Here is a 19,359-nt window from a genome sequence, read left to right on the forward strand (position 1 = left end):
TAGGCTATCAGTTGATGGTCTAAATCAAATTATGTTTGGATTATCACCTAAAAAGCTAATCGTGAGAAGTTGTAATTTAATGGCATTATTTTAGAATTAAAGTATTGAAATATTTATCTTCAAATCCTTTTCAACAGCCAAAATATGAGCAAGTCATAATTTAACTCTTTATGATTTTGATTATTTTATATTTTAGTCTGTTATATATTTAGCCATTTATCTTTGTTTAGAACCAGAGAAGTAAAATAAGAATAATATAGAAAGCACAATGTACTAAAAAACTATAAGGCATTATTATTATTTTATTTTTCCCTAACTTTTATGTACTGCCATTTTGCAAAATGTCATTTTCTCTTCTTCTGGAAGAAAAGTTATATAACTTTTTTTAGTAATATACCAAGTTTATATATAAAGTATTTTGCCTACTTTACCCAGTTATCCACATATTACAAATATTTTAGAAGTCACAATTTCTCTTTTACAAATCAAAGTCATCATAAAAGCAGACAATGTGATAATTAACCAGTAAATTTATTTACTTTTCTATAGCATGTCAGAAACTTATTAAAAATAACCTATTGGGCTAGTTGCAGTGGCCCACGTGGCTCACGTCTGTAATCCCAGCACTTTGGGAGGCTGAGGTGGGTGGATCGCTTGAGCTCGGGAGTTCAAGACCAGCCTGGGGAACATGGTGAAACCCCATCGCTACAAAAAATATAAAATTAGCCAGGCGTGATGGCCCACTCCCATAGTCCCAGCTACTCGGGAGGCTGAGGTGGGAGGATCACTTGAGCCCAGGAGATGCAGGTTGCAGTGAGCCGTGATTGTGCCACTGCACTCCAGCCTGGGTGACAGTGAGACTCTGTTTCTAAATAAATAAATATCTGTTGGTGTCTTTATCATTCTGAATAATTTAGAATTTGTTATTTGTTTAGTTTCATTGAAGAGTAACAGATATACCTATTTGGTCTTATATTTTTCTTTACTTTTGCTTCTGCAAGTACAGAAGTTAATGAAGAAACTGAGCATGTGGAAGAGCAGGGGGAAGAAAAGCAGGGAGAAGAGGTCAAGGCAGGTCTGTCTGACTGTGTATCTAAAATAAATAAGTGAATGTTTTCAAATATGACTTTTCAATTTTACATAAGACTTTAGGCTCCAAATTTATAAATGCATAATGAAGAATAGATTGTTTTTCAGCACTAACTTTAAGATAAATTACCTCATTTTATTAATGAATGAGTATTACTTAAGCTATCTAGGCAATTTGTCAGAATATTTGATTTACCCAACTGGCTAAATATTTTCCCTAATGTTTAAATCAAACTAGAATTATAGATAGTGCCCCTGACCAAGATATACACCTACCCTTTACCCAGCTTTACATTCAGTTCATTTGTTTATTCAAAAATATTTAATGAGTACCTACTAGAAAACTGTATTTTATCATGTGTTATGGTGCGTAAAGTTTTGTTGAAGCTTTAGCCCCTTCTCCCATGGATTTTGAATCTAGTAGAAGCAAATTTTAAAGAAATATAGAACGGAATATAAATTCCATTAAAACATTTATAGACCATGATCATTTTTTCCATTATATTTTTTTCCTAAAATAAAGCAATTATAGGCTTCTCTTCTTCCTCCCAGTTCAATATTACTCTAACATTTATTGTCAATCATAATTTCTCCCCATCTTTCTAAATAAAATGCATACCTTTTATTTTTGTTGTTTTTAAAGTCCCTATTATGTTTATATATCATAATGTTTAATGTTCTTGAAAGGATTTTAAAACTTAAAAGATTCCAGCCTGGCCAACATGGCAAAACCTCATCTCTACTAAAAATAAAAAAATTAACTGGGCGTGGTGGTGTGCACCTGTAGTCCCAGCTACTTGGGAGACTGAAGCAGGAGCGTCACTTGAACCTAAGAGGCAGAGGTTGCAGTGAGCCAAGATCACGTCACTACACTCCAGCCTGGGCAGCAGAGTGAGACTCTGTCTCAAAAAAGTTAAAACATTATATAATCAGTAAATCAGTATATTTTTATATACTTCTTTTATCAAATTTTCACTATTTTTATTTGAAACTCAGAATTGAATACTAATCTTATCCAATTATCAAGTTTAATTGTAACTTTCTGTGAATAATACAGAATATCTTTAATCTTATCAAGTGTTTAACTGACCACTTTTTATTTATGAATAATAGAGTGTACTTTTTGTGCCTTTTTTCCTCTGGTTTCCATGGTGTGAAAGCAATGCCATTACGTATATTGTACATAAGATATATTTTCATGGAAGCATTCTCTCAGTGGAGTTTTTAGTTTTACAACTGAAAACATCTCTTAAGCGACTAGAATTACTTATTATCAGTAACTTTTTAATGTCATAAAGGCGACAAATATCATCAAAGTCATCTGATAATGGAAACAGGCAAGTTTAATTGCATATTTCTAGACATGTAGAATTGCTTTGGTTCTGAATATCTAGTATCTAACTTCTAGAATGTCACCCGTCTTCCATTTTCCTGGAATAATTTAGGAATCGCATTTTTATGGAATACTGTAAGAATGAATTTCATTTTAGCTTAGCTGTTAAGTTAATGTTCTCCCATTAGCTCATTCCTCTGTATCTCATATAGTCCATACAAACACTGCAGCCTTTCACGCTATTAATTGTCTTCTACATGAAAGTCATTTTTTAAGGTAGCATTAGTTTGGGGACTTCAGCGATAGTTAATATCACTTTTATTTATTTTAAATTCATTAAGATAAAGAAGCCCATGTGCTAAACCAGTTTGTTGCTGCTGTTTTATTGTCAAAAGTAATTAGTAAGTTGCATCAGTTTTTAAATTAACATAAAAGCATAACCATATAATATAAAAATGATTTTTCATTTATTTGGTTTTTATTACTTTTCCTATGAGATAGGAAGTATATATTTTTCTCTTGTGTTCATTAATGTAGAGTGTCATGTTAGTGCATGGATTTGTTTCCCTGTTGTGTGATTTCATCTTTTTTGATGTGCTTGTTTTCTATTTTGGTTATTAATGATCTTAATCATTAATCACTATTGTCTGTTTTCAATATTATAAAGACAATGAGGGAGAAACATCAACACCACCTACTAATGGGAAAAAAGGCAAGTCTTAAAATGAAGTTTATGGTGTCTTTCTAGATATTAGACACTCCATATTGACATTTGTAATATATTTGAATATGCTTTTTAAAATAAGCATAAGTACAAGTATTAGTCTCAATTTAAGTTATCCAGTATTTAAAATGTCTATTCTTTTTTATTTCTGAATATGCAATTAGTCTTCAAAATACTTACCTTTAATGATTCTGATACAATTCAATTTTATTGAAATGTAATGGCATTAAAATTGGAAGATTTACTTTGCTGATCATGTTAAGGGAAAGGATTCTGAGGAAGATACTAGTGGTCATGTTATACTTTTACAAAATCACAGCGTGGATATTTTTCAATCCAGAAATTGTTTTAAAATTGAATTATTTTTAAAACATTTTAAAGTAGAAGTTTAAAGTAGAAAATGAGACAAATTTAATCATAAATTTAACAATAATATAAAAGGAAGATTTATAACATTTGTGGATTTTTCATAGTTCTATACACATGAATTAATATTGCCTGGAAAGTAAAAAGATGATTGATTTTAACTTAGATTTGATTTTCCTATAATTATTGCTGACATAATTCTGTAATCTACCACAACCAAATTCTATCAAAATCGTAGGACTGTGTATGTTTTGCAGTAATTGATAATCAAATATGTCTACATATATTGATTTAGAATATTAGCATTTTAAAATGATTTTATCGAAAAAGTAACATCTCGCTCTATATCATAAAATTTGGCCCATTACTGGGCCAAATTAAGAAATAAGTAATTTTATGCTTCATTAATTTCATTGAAATGGTTTTTAGTCTTGAATATATTCTTCCTTGTCTTCATCTTTTATAAAGAATGTCTACAGTGTTATTTGTAAAACCTAATTAACACTAAAATATAGTTTTTCTTACTGTGAAGTATTAATTATTCTTTAATGCACATTCTAGAATATGATTTAAAAGATAATAATGAACAAAATAAAGTTAAATCATGTAAATATGAATAGTATTCATAAGACAATAAACATTTAAATGACTTCTCAACATGTATTTACATATTTGTCATTTTTATCTATTTCATGAGCTCCATGATTTTTTATTAGTACTTATGAAAGGAAATGTTGATATGTACTTAAATATATGTCAGCAATCTGAAATAATAAATATATCTTCCTAAATGTCCAACAAGTTTTGAGAACATTTAATGCCATTTTGTATTTAGGTGCATTTAAATGTGTCAAGATTGTATCTTTTCATATGAACTCACTAGGCTAAATATTTTAACTAACTGAGGAAGTATTATCATAGGTTTTTTTGTCTTCTTGACCTCTAGTTGGCCCTGAATACTTTCACATCTTTTACCTTCAGACTGTTCTGCTTTCTTCTTATTTCCTATGATCTTGCATGTGCAATCACCCCGACAGATTCTTCCTGCTCCCCCGCACAGACAAAACCAGTTCATTAAGACAGTGGTACTGCAGGCAGAATAACTAGAGTTAGAGTCACTCAAACCAGTCTCCCTGAAGGCTCAGAGATTAAGGTTTTTCAAAGATAGTTTGGTGGACATGGAGTAGGGAATGGGGAATGTTGATTGGTTGGGGATGAAATTGTAAGGCTGTGGAAAATGGTTCTTATGTGCTGAGTTAATCTCTGGGTGGGGGTCACAGGATGTGGATTCAGTCATCAGTCGCAGGTCTGGATGGAATCAGTCAATCCTCCAAAATGCGAAAGTCTGAAAAATATCTCAAAAGACTATATTAGGTTTACAATAGTGATGTTATCTACAGAAATAATTGGAGAAGTTAAAATCTTGTGACATCTGGAACAATGGCTGGTTATTATTTAAGCCTACATTTTAGCAGAAGTCAGGCCCGTCTCATAATCCTAGCCTTATGGCCTTTGATTGGTTTTACAAAGCAGTTTTGTTTTGGGGAAGGGCTGTTTTTATCCTTGCTTTAAAGTTAAACTATAAATTAAATTCCTCCCACATGCAGGAATGATTAAAGATAGCTTGGAGGTTAGAAGCAAGATGGGGTCAACCGTGTCAGATTTCTCTCTTTTTTTTTTTTTTTTTAAGACAGGGTCTTGCTCTCTTGCCCAGGCTGGAGTGCAGTGGCGCACAGTCTCAGCTCACTGCAACTTCCGCCTCCCAGCTCAAGGGATTCTCTTGCCTCAGCCTCCTGAGTAGCTGGGATTACAGGCGCCTACCACCACACCCAGCTAAGTTTTGTATTTCTAGTAAAGACGGGTTTCACCACCTTGGCCAGGCTGGTCTCAAACTTCTGACCTCAGGTGATCCTCCCGCCTCACCTCGGCCTCCCAAAGTGCTGGGATTACAGGTGTGAGCCACCACTCCCGGCCTCAGATTTCTCTTAATGTCTTGATTTTGCACAGGCAGTTTCACATGTAAAGTTTTCTAGTGACAATGATTATTGGAACCTCAGTTATAAATTTGTTTTTATACACACACTTATAAATTTGTTTTTTATCATTTATATGAAATCCTCTCCACTGCAAAATATTGATATTGCTATATAAATCAATCCAACGTATGATATAGTTGAACCTAGAAATTAATGAATAAATTTGTAAGATGAGAACTCTGTACATATTTCACATATGCTAACTTGGTTTTACTTGGCTTAATATTTTGATTATTGACCTGTAATTAAGATTAGGTATTCAATTTGTTCTTTTGCGATCTTCTTCTGAGAGAATGGCTTTTTATTTACAGTTTATTTTGTAGATCACAATAAAATTCATGAGTAAGTTTAAGGGAGGACATTTTTTTTTAATTGGTTAAAGCATTTTGTGGATATGTTAAAGTATATTGTTGTAGCAGGTGAAGTCAGAAGGATAGTTGGGGCTAGAGGGGTGACTCATATATGAACTTAAAGATCATATTTAGGATTTTGGTTTTTATCACATAAAATGGGAAAGTTTGGATTAAAGTGACACAATACCACTTTTTTTTTTTTTTTTTTTTTTTTTTTTAGTAAGATGATGTCAATTGCTACATTGAGAATACCCTGAAGAATTAAGATTGCAAACCGGGAACATTGTTTGAAGGTTTTGCACTAACCCAGGAAAGAGATGATAGTGGCTTAGACCAGCATGATAGCAGTATAAGTAGTTGGAGTCTGAATAGATATTGAAGATAGAGCCAACAAAATTTCCCAACAAGGCAAAAGAGAAAGAAAGATTCAATAATGACATCCAGGTTTTTAGCCTGAATAGAAAAATAATGGAGTTTCTATTAACTAATACAGGGAAATACTTGAGAATAATAGATTGAGTGGGAATATCAGGTGCTCAGTTTTGGATATGATAAGTTAGAGATGCTATTAGACATCCAAGTGAAGATGCCAAATTAAATATGGTCTACATTTCATATTAGAGGTCTGGACTGTAGCTATAAATCTGGGACTCATCCTTATAAAGAGGTTTTTACCGCCGTTAAGACTGGTTATCAAGAGGACAAGTGAACACATGTAGGTAGATAAAGAAGAGGTCCAAGAAGTATAAACTGGACCACTCTGATATTTTGAAGTTGAGAAGATGAAGCAGCCAGAGATGGAGAAAGTGGGAGAAGAGGAACAAGTTAAGAAATTACTTGAAGGAGAGAATTATCAAGAATGTGAAATGATCACCAGACTTAGCAAGTAGGAAGTCACTATGTTGACCTTTCTTAAGAGCAGTTTCCGTAGAGTGATAAGGGCTAAAGGACTGATTAGAGGGGATTCAAGGAAAGAGAGGAATGGAGACAGCAAGTGCAGACACCTTTGAAAGGCTGTAAAGGGAAGAAAAGAAAAATATCTAGAGCTGTGGGGAGAGGTCGAAGAAACAGAATACATGAAGGATATGTGGGAAACTTCTTGTTCACTTGGCTTCTTCTGATCCAGGTCTGCCACTTGGCTGTGTAATGCCATGTGGCCTCGAACCATGTGCTTGTAGTTTACCAAGATATCTATCAGTGTTCTGTGACTTAGCTCCTTGATTTAGAATCAAAGACTTTTAGATTTGGAAGGGACATTATAAATCTTTTGTTAAAACTATTTTCCCTTATAGATAAAGGAGGAGAATTCTGGAGGATAACTGCCTTTCTTAAATCCACATAGCAGCAGATCTGTAGTCTAGACTGTTAATCTCATGTGTTGATATACCATGCCTCTTCATAGCATTCTATGACACTGTTCTAGATTGTGTTCTCTTTGCATGGACTTCAACCGGTTTTGTTGTTGTTGTTGTTGTTGTTGTTTTTGGACATTAGCTAAGGATGTTGTTCAACCAATGTCTGCTATTTTAAATGTGTTGTACTAGGTAGCCATTGAGGATGCAAAGATGAACAAGATATATTTCTTGCCTTTGGGGAGCTCCCAAGGGAAAAAATAATAAAATGAAAAGAAATAAAACATAGCTGGTAAAATTACTCTATAATGTGTAACTTGTATAAAGTGTCTTAAGATTGTGGTACATATTCAGGGTCAATTTTATAAGGAGAAGGTAAGTTTTGAGAGGTTCTGGGTAGGTTTTCAGTCCCAAGTATTTCTCCCATTACCTGTCATAATATTTCATATTCCGCTATTACCTAATGGCTTATTTTCATAATACAAAGCTTTTAGCCTTTCTGGAACACTGAAATATAAATATTCCTGAGGGCACTATCCCAAGCTATTATCACATACAAATCTTCATAGAAAGCAAGTGGGTGGAGAAAATCAAGTGTAGTAAAAAGGATGCTGAAAGATGTGGTAGAGTGCTAGTTGTTTGGAAGGGTTATAATGGCAAAATCTGTCCATTCTAAATTGTATTATTTGCTGTGTAGATATGCTATAAATTTACTTTTTAAAGTAACTTGGTATATTAAAATTGCTTAGAACAAATAGTTGTCACATAATAGGCCTGGTGCAGTGGCTCACAGCTGTAATCCCAAAGCTTTAGGAGGCTTGCTCGAGGAAAGGAGTTTGAGACCAGCCTGGACAACCAAATAAGACCCTGCCTCTACAAAAACAAAAAAATTTAAAAATTACCCAGGCATAGTGGTGCACACCTCTAGTCCCAGCTACTTGGGAGCTTGAGGCAGGAAGATCGCTGAGCCCAGGAGTTTGAGGCTCCAGTGAGCTGTGACTGCACCACCACACTCCAGCCTGGGTGACAGAGGGTGACTCTGTCTCTAAAGCAAATATACAAACAAATAAGTTTGAAGTTGGGAAGATGAAGCGAAACAATACTTGTCGCATAATAATTAACTATATAAATGTTAGTTATTATTACTGTAATTTCTTAGTAATGTCTTGCTATAATTTTGTATTTTCGGCACAAAATCTGAAAATTTTAGTTTTATATTTAAAGTCAAATTAAGTTTGATTATGATCACCCTGAAGCAGTTGTTAAACGTATATATACATATACACACACACACACACACACACACACACACACACAGTAATGTACCACATAATGTTGTTTTGGTCAATAACAGACTCCATATACAACAATAGTCTCATAATATTATCATACTGTGTTTTTCCTGTACCTTTTCTATATTTAGATATGTTTAAATACATATATACTTATCATTGTGTTGTAATTGCCTGCAGTATTTAGTATGGTAACATGCTGTACAGGTTTGTAGCCTAGGAGCAATAAGCTGTATCAAATAGCATAGGTATATAATAGGCTACCCCATCTAGGTTTGTGTGAGTACACTCTGTAATCTTTGCACAATGACGAAACCACCTAACAATGCATTTCTCAGAACATATCCCTGTCGTTAAGCAATGTATGACTGTATATAGTTTAGTAGATTTAGTAATCATGATGCTATTTTTAATCAAATGACTTGCATAAGAAACAATACCAGGGTGGAAATGAATAGAATTGGATTGCAGTATAAGTTATTTCATAATGTGCTAATACATTTCTACATATTTCAATGCATGTGTAAAAATCAATATGCAAATTTTAGGATACTTTTCTCTAGGCCAGAGAACTGTTTAATCCGTTAGGATTTAACAAAAAGTAAGAATTTTTGGAGATGTGGCTGATAAAGTCTAAAGTCTCAAATAGTTTTGTTTCCAATTTATTTTTTATGTTTTATTATTGTTTGTTAATTTTGTTTGGTTTTGGAAAGTTAACATCTACAGCCTTCCTAATTGGCTGTTAGTGATTAATTCTTTGCCAGGATTATATAGACTAAACCCTACTGTATCACCTATTAAAAAGTCAGATCCCTGAAAATACACAATGAGATGGAAAAAAAATATTTTGTTCCTTTAATGTGTACAATTTCTACATTGTTTCAGGTACAGATAACCTTATAAATAAGAACGAAAGAAAAGGAAAGAGGGAGGAGAGGGAGAAAAATAAAAACAAACAAACATATTTAAAAAGTTTACAAAGGAACCAAAAGTGATAGTTATTTTGACAGTCTTTGTAATTAATGATTGCTTCTGCAGGCATTCTGGGTATTGGATACCATTTAGGGTGATAGGATACAACGGTGATGGAGGATCTTGGCTTTGTTTTGTTGCCTCTCTCTATTCTCATGAATGCTTCTAGGGCAGGGAGAATGTTAGCACCCATATCTTAATTTCCAAATTTGATTAATATCTAGCTAGGAATGGATTTTATGGTGGAATTGGTGGATATTTCCTAAGTATATCATTCCCTCCCAACTTAGATAAATGACCATGTGTCCAAAATTAATATGAGAGATTCAAGGATACTTTAAAATACCAAGGGATTTATCATATGTTTTTGAGCAGGATGGACTTTCAGTCACATCTGTATTAAGAAAGTAACTTGGTGACAGCAAGCAAGATGGACTTGAAAGAGAAGAAACTGAGGGCATAGGACCATTTAGGGCAATTCAGTCATCCGGTATCTGATGGCCTGAACTAAAGCAGAGGTTGGAATAAAGAGGAAGAAATGCACTTAAGATTTCCTCTCCCCATTCATAATCCATAAGCTTAAGTGTACCTGTTGTTTAAGTGAAGTACTTGTAAATGAATATTTCTAATTTCTTTTCCTAATCTTTCCTTTCATTCTGGGAGACCTTTCCCCTTTAATTTACTTTTGTTTCCCTTTTTTCATCTTATTTCTTCTATGCTTCCAAAGTCCCAACTGACTAATCAAATTTAGGAAAGAACTCCCTTTCGCCTCATACCTTCCTGCAAACTTAGTCATTCTTCAAGGCCATATCATTGTTGACTTCCTAAATGCAATCCTTAAATCATCTTCTCTTTGTTGTTGAAAGTAACTTAATCTTAGGAAGGTGATATGATACAAGAGAAAGAGCGTAGTTCTTGAAACTTTGCCTCAGGGCCTGCTTTACAGTGTACTAACTGTGTGACTCTAGACCCTTGCCCCAAGTTAGTTCATCTGAGAAAAGGAAATTGTAACATATTTCTCTCATTCCCAATATGCTACTTTGAAAATCAAGTGATGTAATGAGTATGAAATTGTAAACTAAGATAATTTTTCGGTGCTTATCCTTATCTGTCAGTTCTATTTTCTCACCTGTAAACCACCTAAGAGAAGGTCCCATCTGTGTTTTGTAGGGTCAAATGTGATGCCATCTGTGAAAGCATATTGGAACATATAATATTATACAAATCTTACTAATAAATGAATTTATGCTATTTTATTTTATTTAGAGAAAGGGTCTCACTGTCACTCAGGCTGGAGTGCAATGGTGCGATAGTAGCTCACTGCAGCCTTTACCTCCTGGGCTCAACTGATTCTCACACCTCAGCCTTCCGAGTAGCTGAACTACAGCACATGCCACTATGCCTGGCTAATTTTTAAAAGTTTTTTTAGAGGTAGAATCTCTAAAAAAAAAAAAAAAAAATCTAAAAAAAGAGAACCTATGTTGTCCAGGCTGGTCTCAAACTGTATGCTCTTTAAATTACAGTGTTCAGATAGAATTGGCTACATGTTGTGATGAAGACTAGCTAGAATATAATTACTTTGCAGACATATGGGTTTCTTAAATATTACTTACTAAAAAGTCACCTCATAGTTAAGTCTCCATGAATATAATCACTCTTCAAATTACCTAATATTTATTAAATCAAGCTTTAATCTACAAGTTAAAGATGGGATACATATAATGATCATTTAAGAATTTCAAATCTTAAAGCTTGTTCCTCTGTATTTTATTGAATTTTAAAAACAAATTAACTTTTAATTACATGCCATTTTAATTAATTCTGTTCTTTTTATGACTTTAATTACGTTTTAAAAATAGATGCTTGAGTTTCAGTATAAAGCTTAATAGTAGCCACATTTGGAACTTCTGGAAAATCTTGTAAACTCTCAGTGCCTCAATTTCACCATCTCTGTTATAGGCACTCTTCTATAAAATCCCATTTGATGAATCAACTTAAGATCATAAGATGTAAGAGTAACTAATTTTAGAGGTGGAAATAACCTTATAAATTTTCAAGACCAGCTTTATCACATCAAATATAACAAATCTAGATGTCAGAGAGGTTATCAAGATGTTACTGGAAGGGAGCCCTGATCCAGACTCCAAGAGAGGATTCTCGTATCTCAAACAAGAAAGAATTCAAGGCAAGTCCACAAAGTGAAAGCAAGTCTGTTAAGAAAGTAAAGGAATAGGGAATGGTTACTACATAGGCAGAGCGGCCTGCTGCTGGTTGCCTATTTTTATGGTTATTTTTGATTATATGCTAAACAAGAGGTGGATTATTCATGAATTTTCCAAGAAAGGGGTGGACTATTCCCAGAACTGAGGGATTCTCCCCTTTTTAGACCATATTAGGTAACTTCCTGACATTGCCATGCCATTTGTAAACTGAAATGGCACTGGAGTAAGTGCCTTTTAGCATGCTAATGTATTCTAACTAGCATATGAGCCATGAGGACAAAGAAGTCACTCTCATTGCCATCTTGGTTTTGGTGGGATTTGGCTGCCTTCTTTACTGCATGCTGTTTTATTAGCAAGGTCTTCATGATCTCCTGTCTTATCCTGTGACTTAGAATGCCTAACATTCTGGGAATGTAGCCCAGCAAATCTCAGCCTTATTTTACCCAGCCCCTATTCAAGATGCAGTTGCTCTGGTTCAAATGCCTCTGACAAAACTTGCCTAAAGTTATAGGCCTAGTTAATGGCAGAGATATTCCGACCAGCCAGCTTTCCTCGCTCAATATGGTGACATATATATTACCTTTTCTATCAATCATTGATAGCTTTGATCTAGTTCTTTCATTGTCTTAAGCTGATATTCATAAATTTATGGTTATTGGAACTTTTCTGTTACCAGCATATAATACTTTTCAACAAATATTTGCTAATTTCAAAGGTTTATTTTTTCCTCCACCTTTCAGAAAATGCTGTCTGCCAATTTACAGATAGGCTGACTATTTTTAAAACAGCCTATTTCTTCTTCTGTGTACTCAATCTTGCTTCAGAAGGTAGAATGTCTTCTATTTTTTGGAACATCACAAATTTATGAAATGGCAAATGGTGAAATAGCTTTTAAAAATGCTAACCATGTAGCATCTGATTTTGGGAACAACTCTGTAACACTTGTAAAATCTTTCTTAATTATTCATAGATAACAAAAAGTGTAGGTCATTCAGAATCATCAAATACTTTGATATTAATGAGATTATTTTTCCCAACATGGGGAAATTACTCTGTTGTTTTTTGCATTACCACAGATTAATGCTGATCAGGAGCAGTAGTGTATCCAAAATCACCTATATTTGATGTTACAGTATAGCATATTTTTCCATTTTTGGCAGTGGTTTCATCTTTCCAGTTATGTTTTACTTAGCTTGATATTATAAAATATGTTAGTATTCCACTATTTATGGCTAAAGGTAGATAGGATACCAGAGCATTGTGTATGGCATGGTGAATCTCTATAGGGATTAAAATACACATAGAGCCTGGCAAGGTGGCTCGTGCTATAATCCCAGCTACTCAGGAAGCTGAAGCGGGAGGATAACTTGAGACCAGGAGTTCAAGACCAGCCTGAGTAACATAGCAAGATCATGTGGCTAAAATGTTTCTTAAATAAACATAAAATACACATAATTAATAACTAATTGACATAGTATGGCTTTAGAAACATATAAATAAAAATAAAGGCAAGTTATAAGATATATAATTATTTGTGAATGCTACTATGAGAATAAGATTAAATGGTGGCCAGTGAATCTTTTGTTCCATGGCCTATAAGGCCCTACATGGCCTGTGCTCCCCCACTTCCTATCTCCATTACTACTTTAACCCATCTATTACTTTTTTCTTTGTTTGTTATGCCCCAGCCAAAGTGACCTCCATGCTTTTCTGGAACATATCAGACATGCTTCTAACTCAGGACATTTGCACATGCTGCTCCTCTGTCTGGAATACCTTCTCTTTAAATAACCATATGGCTAACTCCCTTACTATCTTAAGTTCTATACTCAAAAGTTGCCTTCTTAGAGAAGACTTCCCTTCCTGCCTTATCAAAAATTTCATTACCTCTGGATATTTTATTTCCTTCTTACCTACTTTGTTTGTCTTTTTAGCATTTATCAATATTTAGGTCATAGTATATTTTACTTATCTTGTTTATAATCACTCTCTCCCATTAAAATATAAACTTTATGAATGTATAGGGTTTTGCCTGTTTTGTTTGTTGTTATATTCCTGTACCCAGACATGCCTGGATTATAGTAGATGCTGAGTATGTATTTATTAAATGAATGATTGTTAACCACATGAGAAGTAATTGTAGATAATCTTAGATGAGCCAAGTAACTCATATTCAATGATACCAAGCTGTTACTACTAAATATCTTTGTCTTCCTTTATCAAGATTTTTATTGAAATAATATCTCATAGCATATAAATGTTTGTCATTTATGAAGATACTAAATATGGTAATAAAATAGCCATTTTATCTCATGTATTGAAATGTATTTATGTATTTTCTCTTGATGTTTCAAAATTTCTACATTGTCATTCTACATAAACATTTCATTTCATCACAATAAAACAATGTTTAGTAAAATGTGTATTTCTAAAATAAGCTAGTATGTATTATTTAATATAAACTAAGAAAACACCTTTGTCAAACCATTTTAATTATTAGTTTATTCATACCTTGACTGCATTCATTTTATTGAAAGTAAAGTTTGGGATATACTGGAAGTAAATTTTAGTGCTTTGGCATTTGAAATCTATTAAGCAAAATTTTAATGTCACATTTGTATACTTAAAATGTTAACTGCATATTACATAGTTTATGTGAGAATTTAGGAAAAATATCCCCCAAAATCCCATAGATCCCTGAAGTATATTTAGATACTTGTTATGCATATTATCTAATGTTTCTGATAAGCTCTGATTATTATTTTTTATTTATACTAGAAGTTACATGGGAAGACCAGCAGAAAAAGGTGAATGGTACAATAAGTGATGACAAACCATTGCCGAAAAAGAAACACCAATCTGAGACAGGTTTGTCAGGGTTTGGAAACCACATGAAAGCATGAGACTACAAGCATTGCATTTCATGCTTTTAAAAATGCGTGTGTGCTTGTTGTACCTCATTTTCCCATTTTGGTGTGAACTTGATAGTGTGTAGATTCCATTTAGATTAGAGTGGTAAATACTTTATTTCAAGATTTGCTTAGAAAACTAATTACACATATTTTGGGAAAAAATATAATTATTTTATTATTATGAAGATTAGTCCTTTAGGGAAAAAATGACTAATTTAAATACAGATGGTCATCCACTTTACACATTTGATTATGTTGACTAAAATTGAAGTACTTTAATGCAGAGGTACTTGCTTCCCTAAAAAGTACAATAAAAGCTCAATATACTATCTAAAGTTTGTCTTTGTAGGATATTTCTATTATTTAATTGCAAATGCTATTGAGATATTTATACCATATATTGGTTAATTATTTATTTACAATCTCTGGAGATAAAAAATATCACCAACCACAAGGAAGAGGATTAGCGTAGTATCTGAATTCAATAAGGAGTCTCTTCAAACTATTAATTCTACCAGTGAGTTGAAACAAAATGTTTTTGTTTTCCTCTCCCTTTCTTATTTTTTTGTGGAGAGGTATGATTAACCCATTTATGCTGGAGGTTGCACACTTTTGTGTGTGAAAAATCAGACCTTGGCAATGGCCTTAAGCAGCAGGATATAAATAACTCCCACAAGCTTAGCATTCCAATTATGGAACACTAGGCATAAATGGGTTAAGTTGAAGACAAAACTTGAACCAAGAATAAAATGAAAAAAGGCAAAGTGCAGAGATAATTGATTAACTAAAAAACCGGTACTACTTTTAATTAGTAATTGGATGAGAATACATTGAAATTTTCATTGAAAATTTGAAACTTCAAATGGAGTTTTACTAATGATATTATAATTAAAAATAGTTATGTCTGTAGTAATAGTGTTAAAGTATTTTTATGTGCTGACTCATTACTTCATGTTACAGCTCTAAGACCCATATTTTAAAAGATGTCAATGTAAAAGTTAAACTAGTCTTTAACAAGTATTTGTTGCCATCCTGCTCTATTCCAAACATTATACTTGGCACTGACCTATTAGTGTAGACAAGACAGATACAGCATTTACCCTCATACAGCATATTATGTCTGCGAAAATACATAATTTAAAAATAATTATAATAATGATTCAGCTATTATAATTGTAGTAAGTGCTATTAAGGAGAATAGGATGCTTTGAGAAAATGTATTATGTAACATAAGTCTGAAGAGCAAAGAAAGATGGCATAGTGCTAATAACTTACTCTGTGAATTATTTTTTAGTAAAACAGTATATAGTGAAAATGTAATAAAATAAACTGGAATTCACATTGGGAATTTAAATGTATTCATAAAGTTGTAAGAAAATATATATTATTTCAAATCTTCAGTTAATATCAGTTTATTGGGAAAATAATGATTAGCTTAATATATTTAAGGATATTTTTAAGTGAACAAGATAAATATAAAATTAATGTTTTATGTTATGATTTATGTATCAACAATTATTACTGTAAACCTCTCCCCTTGCTACATTGTGTGATACAGGTTATCCTTGATCATAAACTATTATTTATTTGTTGTCCACTTTGTCATCATGTCCAATACATGAATATGGTTGTGGCCATATGTATCTATGTAAATAAGTTACATTGTATATTAAAACACAAAACAATGCAATGTTTAAAAAATATTTTGACATCTCAGAAACACAACATTTTAAAGATCTATTTTAAATATTTTACTTAGTTGAATTTAACTATAGTGTCTTAATGTCATAGTTGAAAATGATTATAGTTTTTTTTTGTTTTGGCGATTATTTATTTTCCTGTATACTAGGAAAATGGGTCCTGGAAATTGAAACTCTAAATGTCGTGAGTAAGTGTGCAATATTCTAAGGCAGTAAAAACAATGTTAAATTTTAGTGCTTAATAAATATTCTTACCTGTTTGTTTCTAAAAGGAAATTGGAATATTTAAAGAATATTTTTAATTATCAAAACTTTGGAGTGATAAAATGGGAGGAAAGTAGTAGGATGCAGGTATAGCAGATTATATTTCAACAACATGTTTATATATGCCTATGCTTTACAGAAGACATGTTTGGAGTTATTTTATGTTTAAGTGCATTTATGATATTAATAATCTATTGATTATAAAGTGCTTAATATATAATTTTTATGTGCTGAAATCTAAGAAACCCACTTCAATAAATTGTCAAAGATTCCTCGTCAAAGGGTTAATGTGGCAAACTTGCGGCATCAGAAAAATTGTATGGGAATGAGCCCAAACTTGAGATGGAAAGTTGGCTGTACATCAATAGCATATATTGTTTTCTTTTTCAATTGGTGTTTTATGAAAATCTGTGCCAGAACAATTTATAATACCTGGGAATTTGCCATTTCTGGGATGTTTACTAGCAATAAAAATAACACTTGAAATTTTTATTTTAAATGTGAGACTATAGAACCAAGGAGCTAAATGGCATGACATGGACTAGAAAACAAGTTAACAAGTATTTGGATGAATTTTGAGTACTATGACTAGTAATTGCTTTTTTTAAAGAATGATCTTGATATTTCTGAACTGGGATGTCTTGAGAGGATTATCAGCAAAAGAAGTGATTTACTTGCAGTATCTTCTTTTTTTTTTTTTTTTTTGAAACAGAGTTTTACTCTTGTTGCCCAGGCTGGAGTGCAATGATGCGATCTCGGCTCACTGCAGCCTCCGCCTCCTGGTTCAAGCGATTCTCCTGCCTCGGCCTACCAAGTAGCTGGGATTACAGGCACCCACCACCACGCCTGGGTAATTTTTGTATTTTTAGTAGAGACGGGGCTTCACCATGTTGGCCAGGATGGTCTCAAACTCCTGACCTCAGGTGATCCGCCCACCTCAGCCTCCCAAAGTGCTGGAATTACAGGCATGAGCTACGGCACCCAGCCCTACTTGCAGTATTTTTACCTTAATTGACATCAGTATAGATAAAGATCACTGGGAAATGTAACATTTATCATATTAATGATTTTTAACTTGTGAGTTTATCTTTCCTTATAGTAATTAGAAATGTTTATGAGAAAAGAGCACATTTACACATAAAATATTTTAGTCTGATATTTTAATTACCACACAAAAAAGTAGTGGGAAAGCTCCCTTAAATTAGAAGTTCTTCAGCCTTAATGAATGTTTTGGAAGTGATAAAATTTTGCATATTCTCCAAAATTAGTCTTAGAAACTAATCTTGGACTTACATAGTTCAGAATTTATTTACTTGGACATATAACTTTAAAATGATTATGAGCTTTGATTTCTTATTTTCTAAGTGTGTTATGCTACATCTAGGAAAATCTTGAATTGACACAGCCATTGTTATTGTAACTGAAACCATAACGTGCTCTTTAAGACTTGTATCTTATATGGAAAATAACTCTTTTTTTTTTTTTTGTAAAAGTGAAGGCAACTAAACCCTTTGCTGATGTACTGTATGATTTAACCGTATTTTTGAAAATTGAAAATATTCACAGTAACAAATTGTGTTTTACAACTTACTATAATATTTTAATGTGTACATAAACTCCTAGATTTGGCATTATTTGCTTTAATTAATATATTAACCTTTAATTTTTTTCTAACATGTACATTTCCATATTATGTTCTGTATGGAATTTATAAGTATAGTGTAGGTAGGGTTTTTTTTTTACTTAATTTTACCTTTGGAATTATGTTTTATAAAATGTATCTTTAGGAAAAGTAAATATTCAATTAAGTATTTTGTTAGTGAATTTTATACTGTAAAATTTTTTCTTGAGTATTTTGATATTTTGTACTTTTGTTTCTTTTTATTCTTGAATGTTTAAGATTTCTTGAAAGTAGAAAAAATTTGTTTTAGTCTAAAGCAGTATTCCACGTCAGTCTTCTTATTAAATGCTAGTTTAAGCCATCTAGTCTGGGAAAAGGAATCAGGGTTCTGTTCTTGATCATTATCAGCAGCTTGATAATTTCTAAATTGTTGTAAAATAAACATTTTATTCTTAATTGAAAAAATTTATGTAAGACAAACAAATGTTTTATGTGACAAATCAGGTGATAGAATTTGGAATTAAATACTACTAGTATCTTAAGAAGTAAATAACACATTCTTTCATAGTAACCATGAAGTGAAACTTCATGATTTATGAAGTTAGTTGCTCATTTAAAAATTTGCTCAGTTTTCTCTGCATATACAGATAAGTTTGTAATGCCAAGCCTATTTTTCAGTAACCATCCTTCTTATGATAAACAGCATGCTATAGTTTGGAAATAAAATTTATTTTATTTTATTTATTTATTATTTTTTTGAGATGGGGTCTCGCTCTGTCGCCCAGGCTGGAGTGCGGTGGTGCAATCTTGGCTCACTGCAAGCTCCGCCTCCTGGGTTCACGCCATTCTCCTGCCTCAGCCTCCCATGTAGCTGGGACTACAGGTGCCCGCCACCATGCCTGGCTAATTTTTTTGTATTTTTAGTAGAGACAGGGTTTCACCATATTAGCCAGGATGGTCTCTATCTCCTGACCTCATAATCCGCCTGCCTCGGCCTCCCAAAGTGCTGGGATTACAGGCATGAGTCACAGCACCTGGTCTGGAAGTAAATTATTTTAAACTCTCTCAGTACATACTCTCTTTTTTTCTGCATTTAAAAATGTATTATATGTTGGATTTCAAA

The 19,359-nt window shown here is 32.8% G+C and overlaps 1 protein-coding gene across 47 annotated transcripts in view; it reads left to right on the forward strand.

Moving 5' to 3' along the window:
* Window positions 1–19,359, forward strand: part of RIMS2 (regulating synaptic membrane exocytosis 2) — a 775,242-nt gene that overhangs the window by 529,936 nt on the left and 225,947 nt on the right. The window contains exons 26-27 of one of the 47 annotated variants that reach the window (XM_063642900.1): window positions 1,007–1,075; window positions 14,518–14,607. The exons of the other annotated variants lie outside the window; for them this stretch is intronic. Of the exons in view, the coding sequence (XP_063498970.1) occupies window positions 1,007–1,075; window positions 14,518–14,607 (159 nt within the window). The remainder of the gene's footprint in view (window positions 1–1,006; window positions 1,076–14,517; window positions 14,608–19,359) is intronic. 47 annotated transcript variants of the gene reach the window in all.

Source organism: Symphalangus syndactylus, chromosome 7 (assembly GCF_028878055.3).
Source record: "Symphalangus syndactylus isolate Jambi chromosome 7, NHGRI_mSymSyn1-v2.1_pri, whole genome shotgun sequence".
In the NCBI taxonomy this organism is placed as follows: domain Eukaryota; kingdom Metazoa; phylum Chordata; class Mammalia; order Primates; family Hylobatidae; genus Symphalangus; species Symphalangus syndactylus.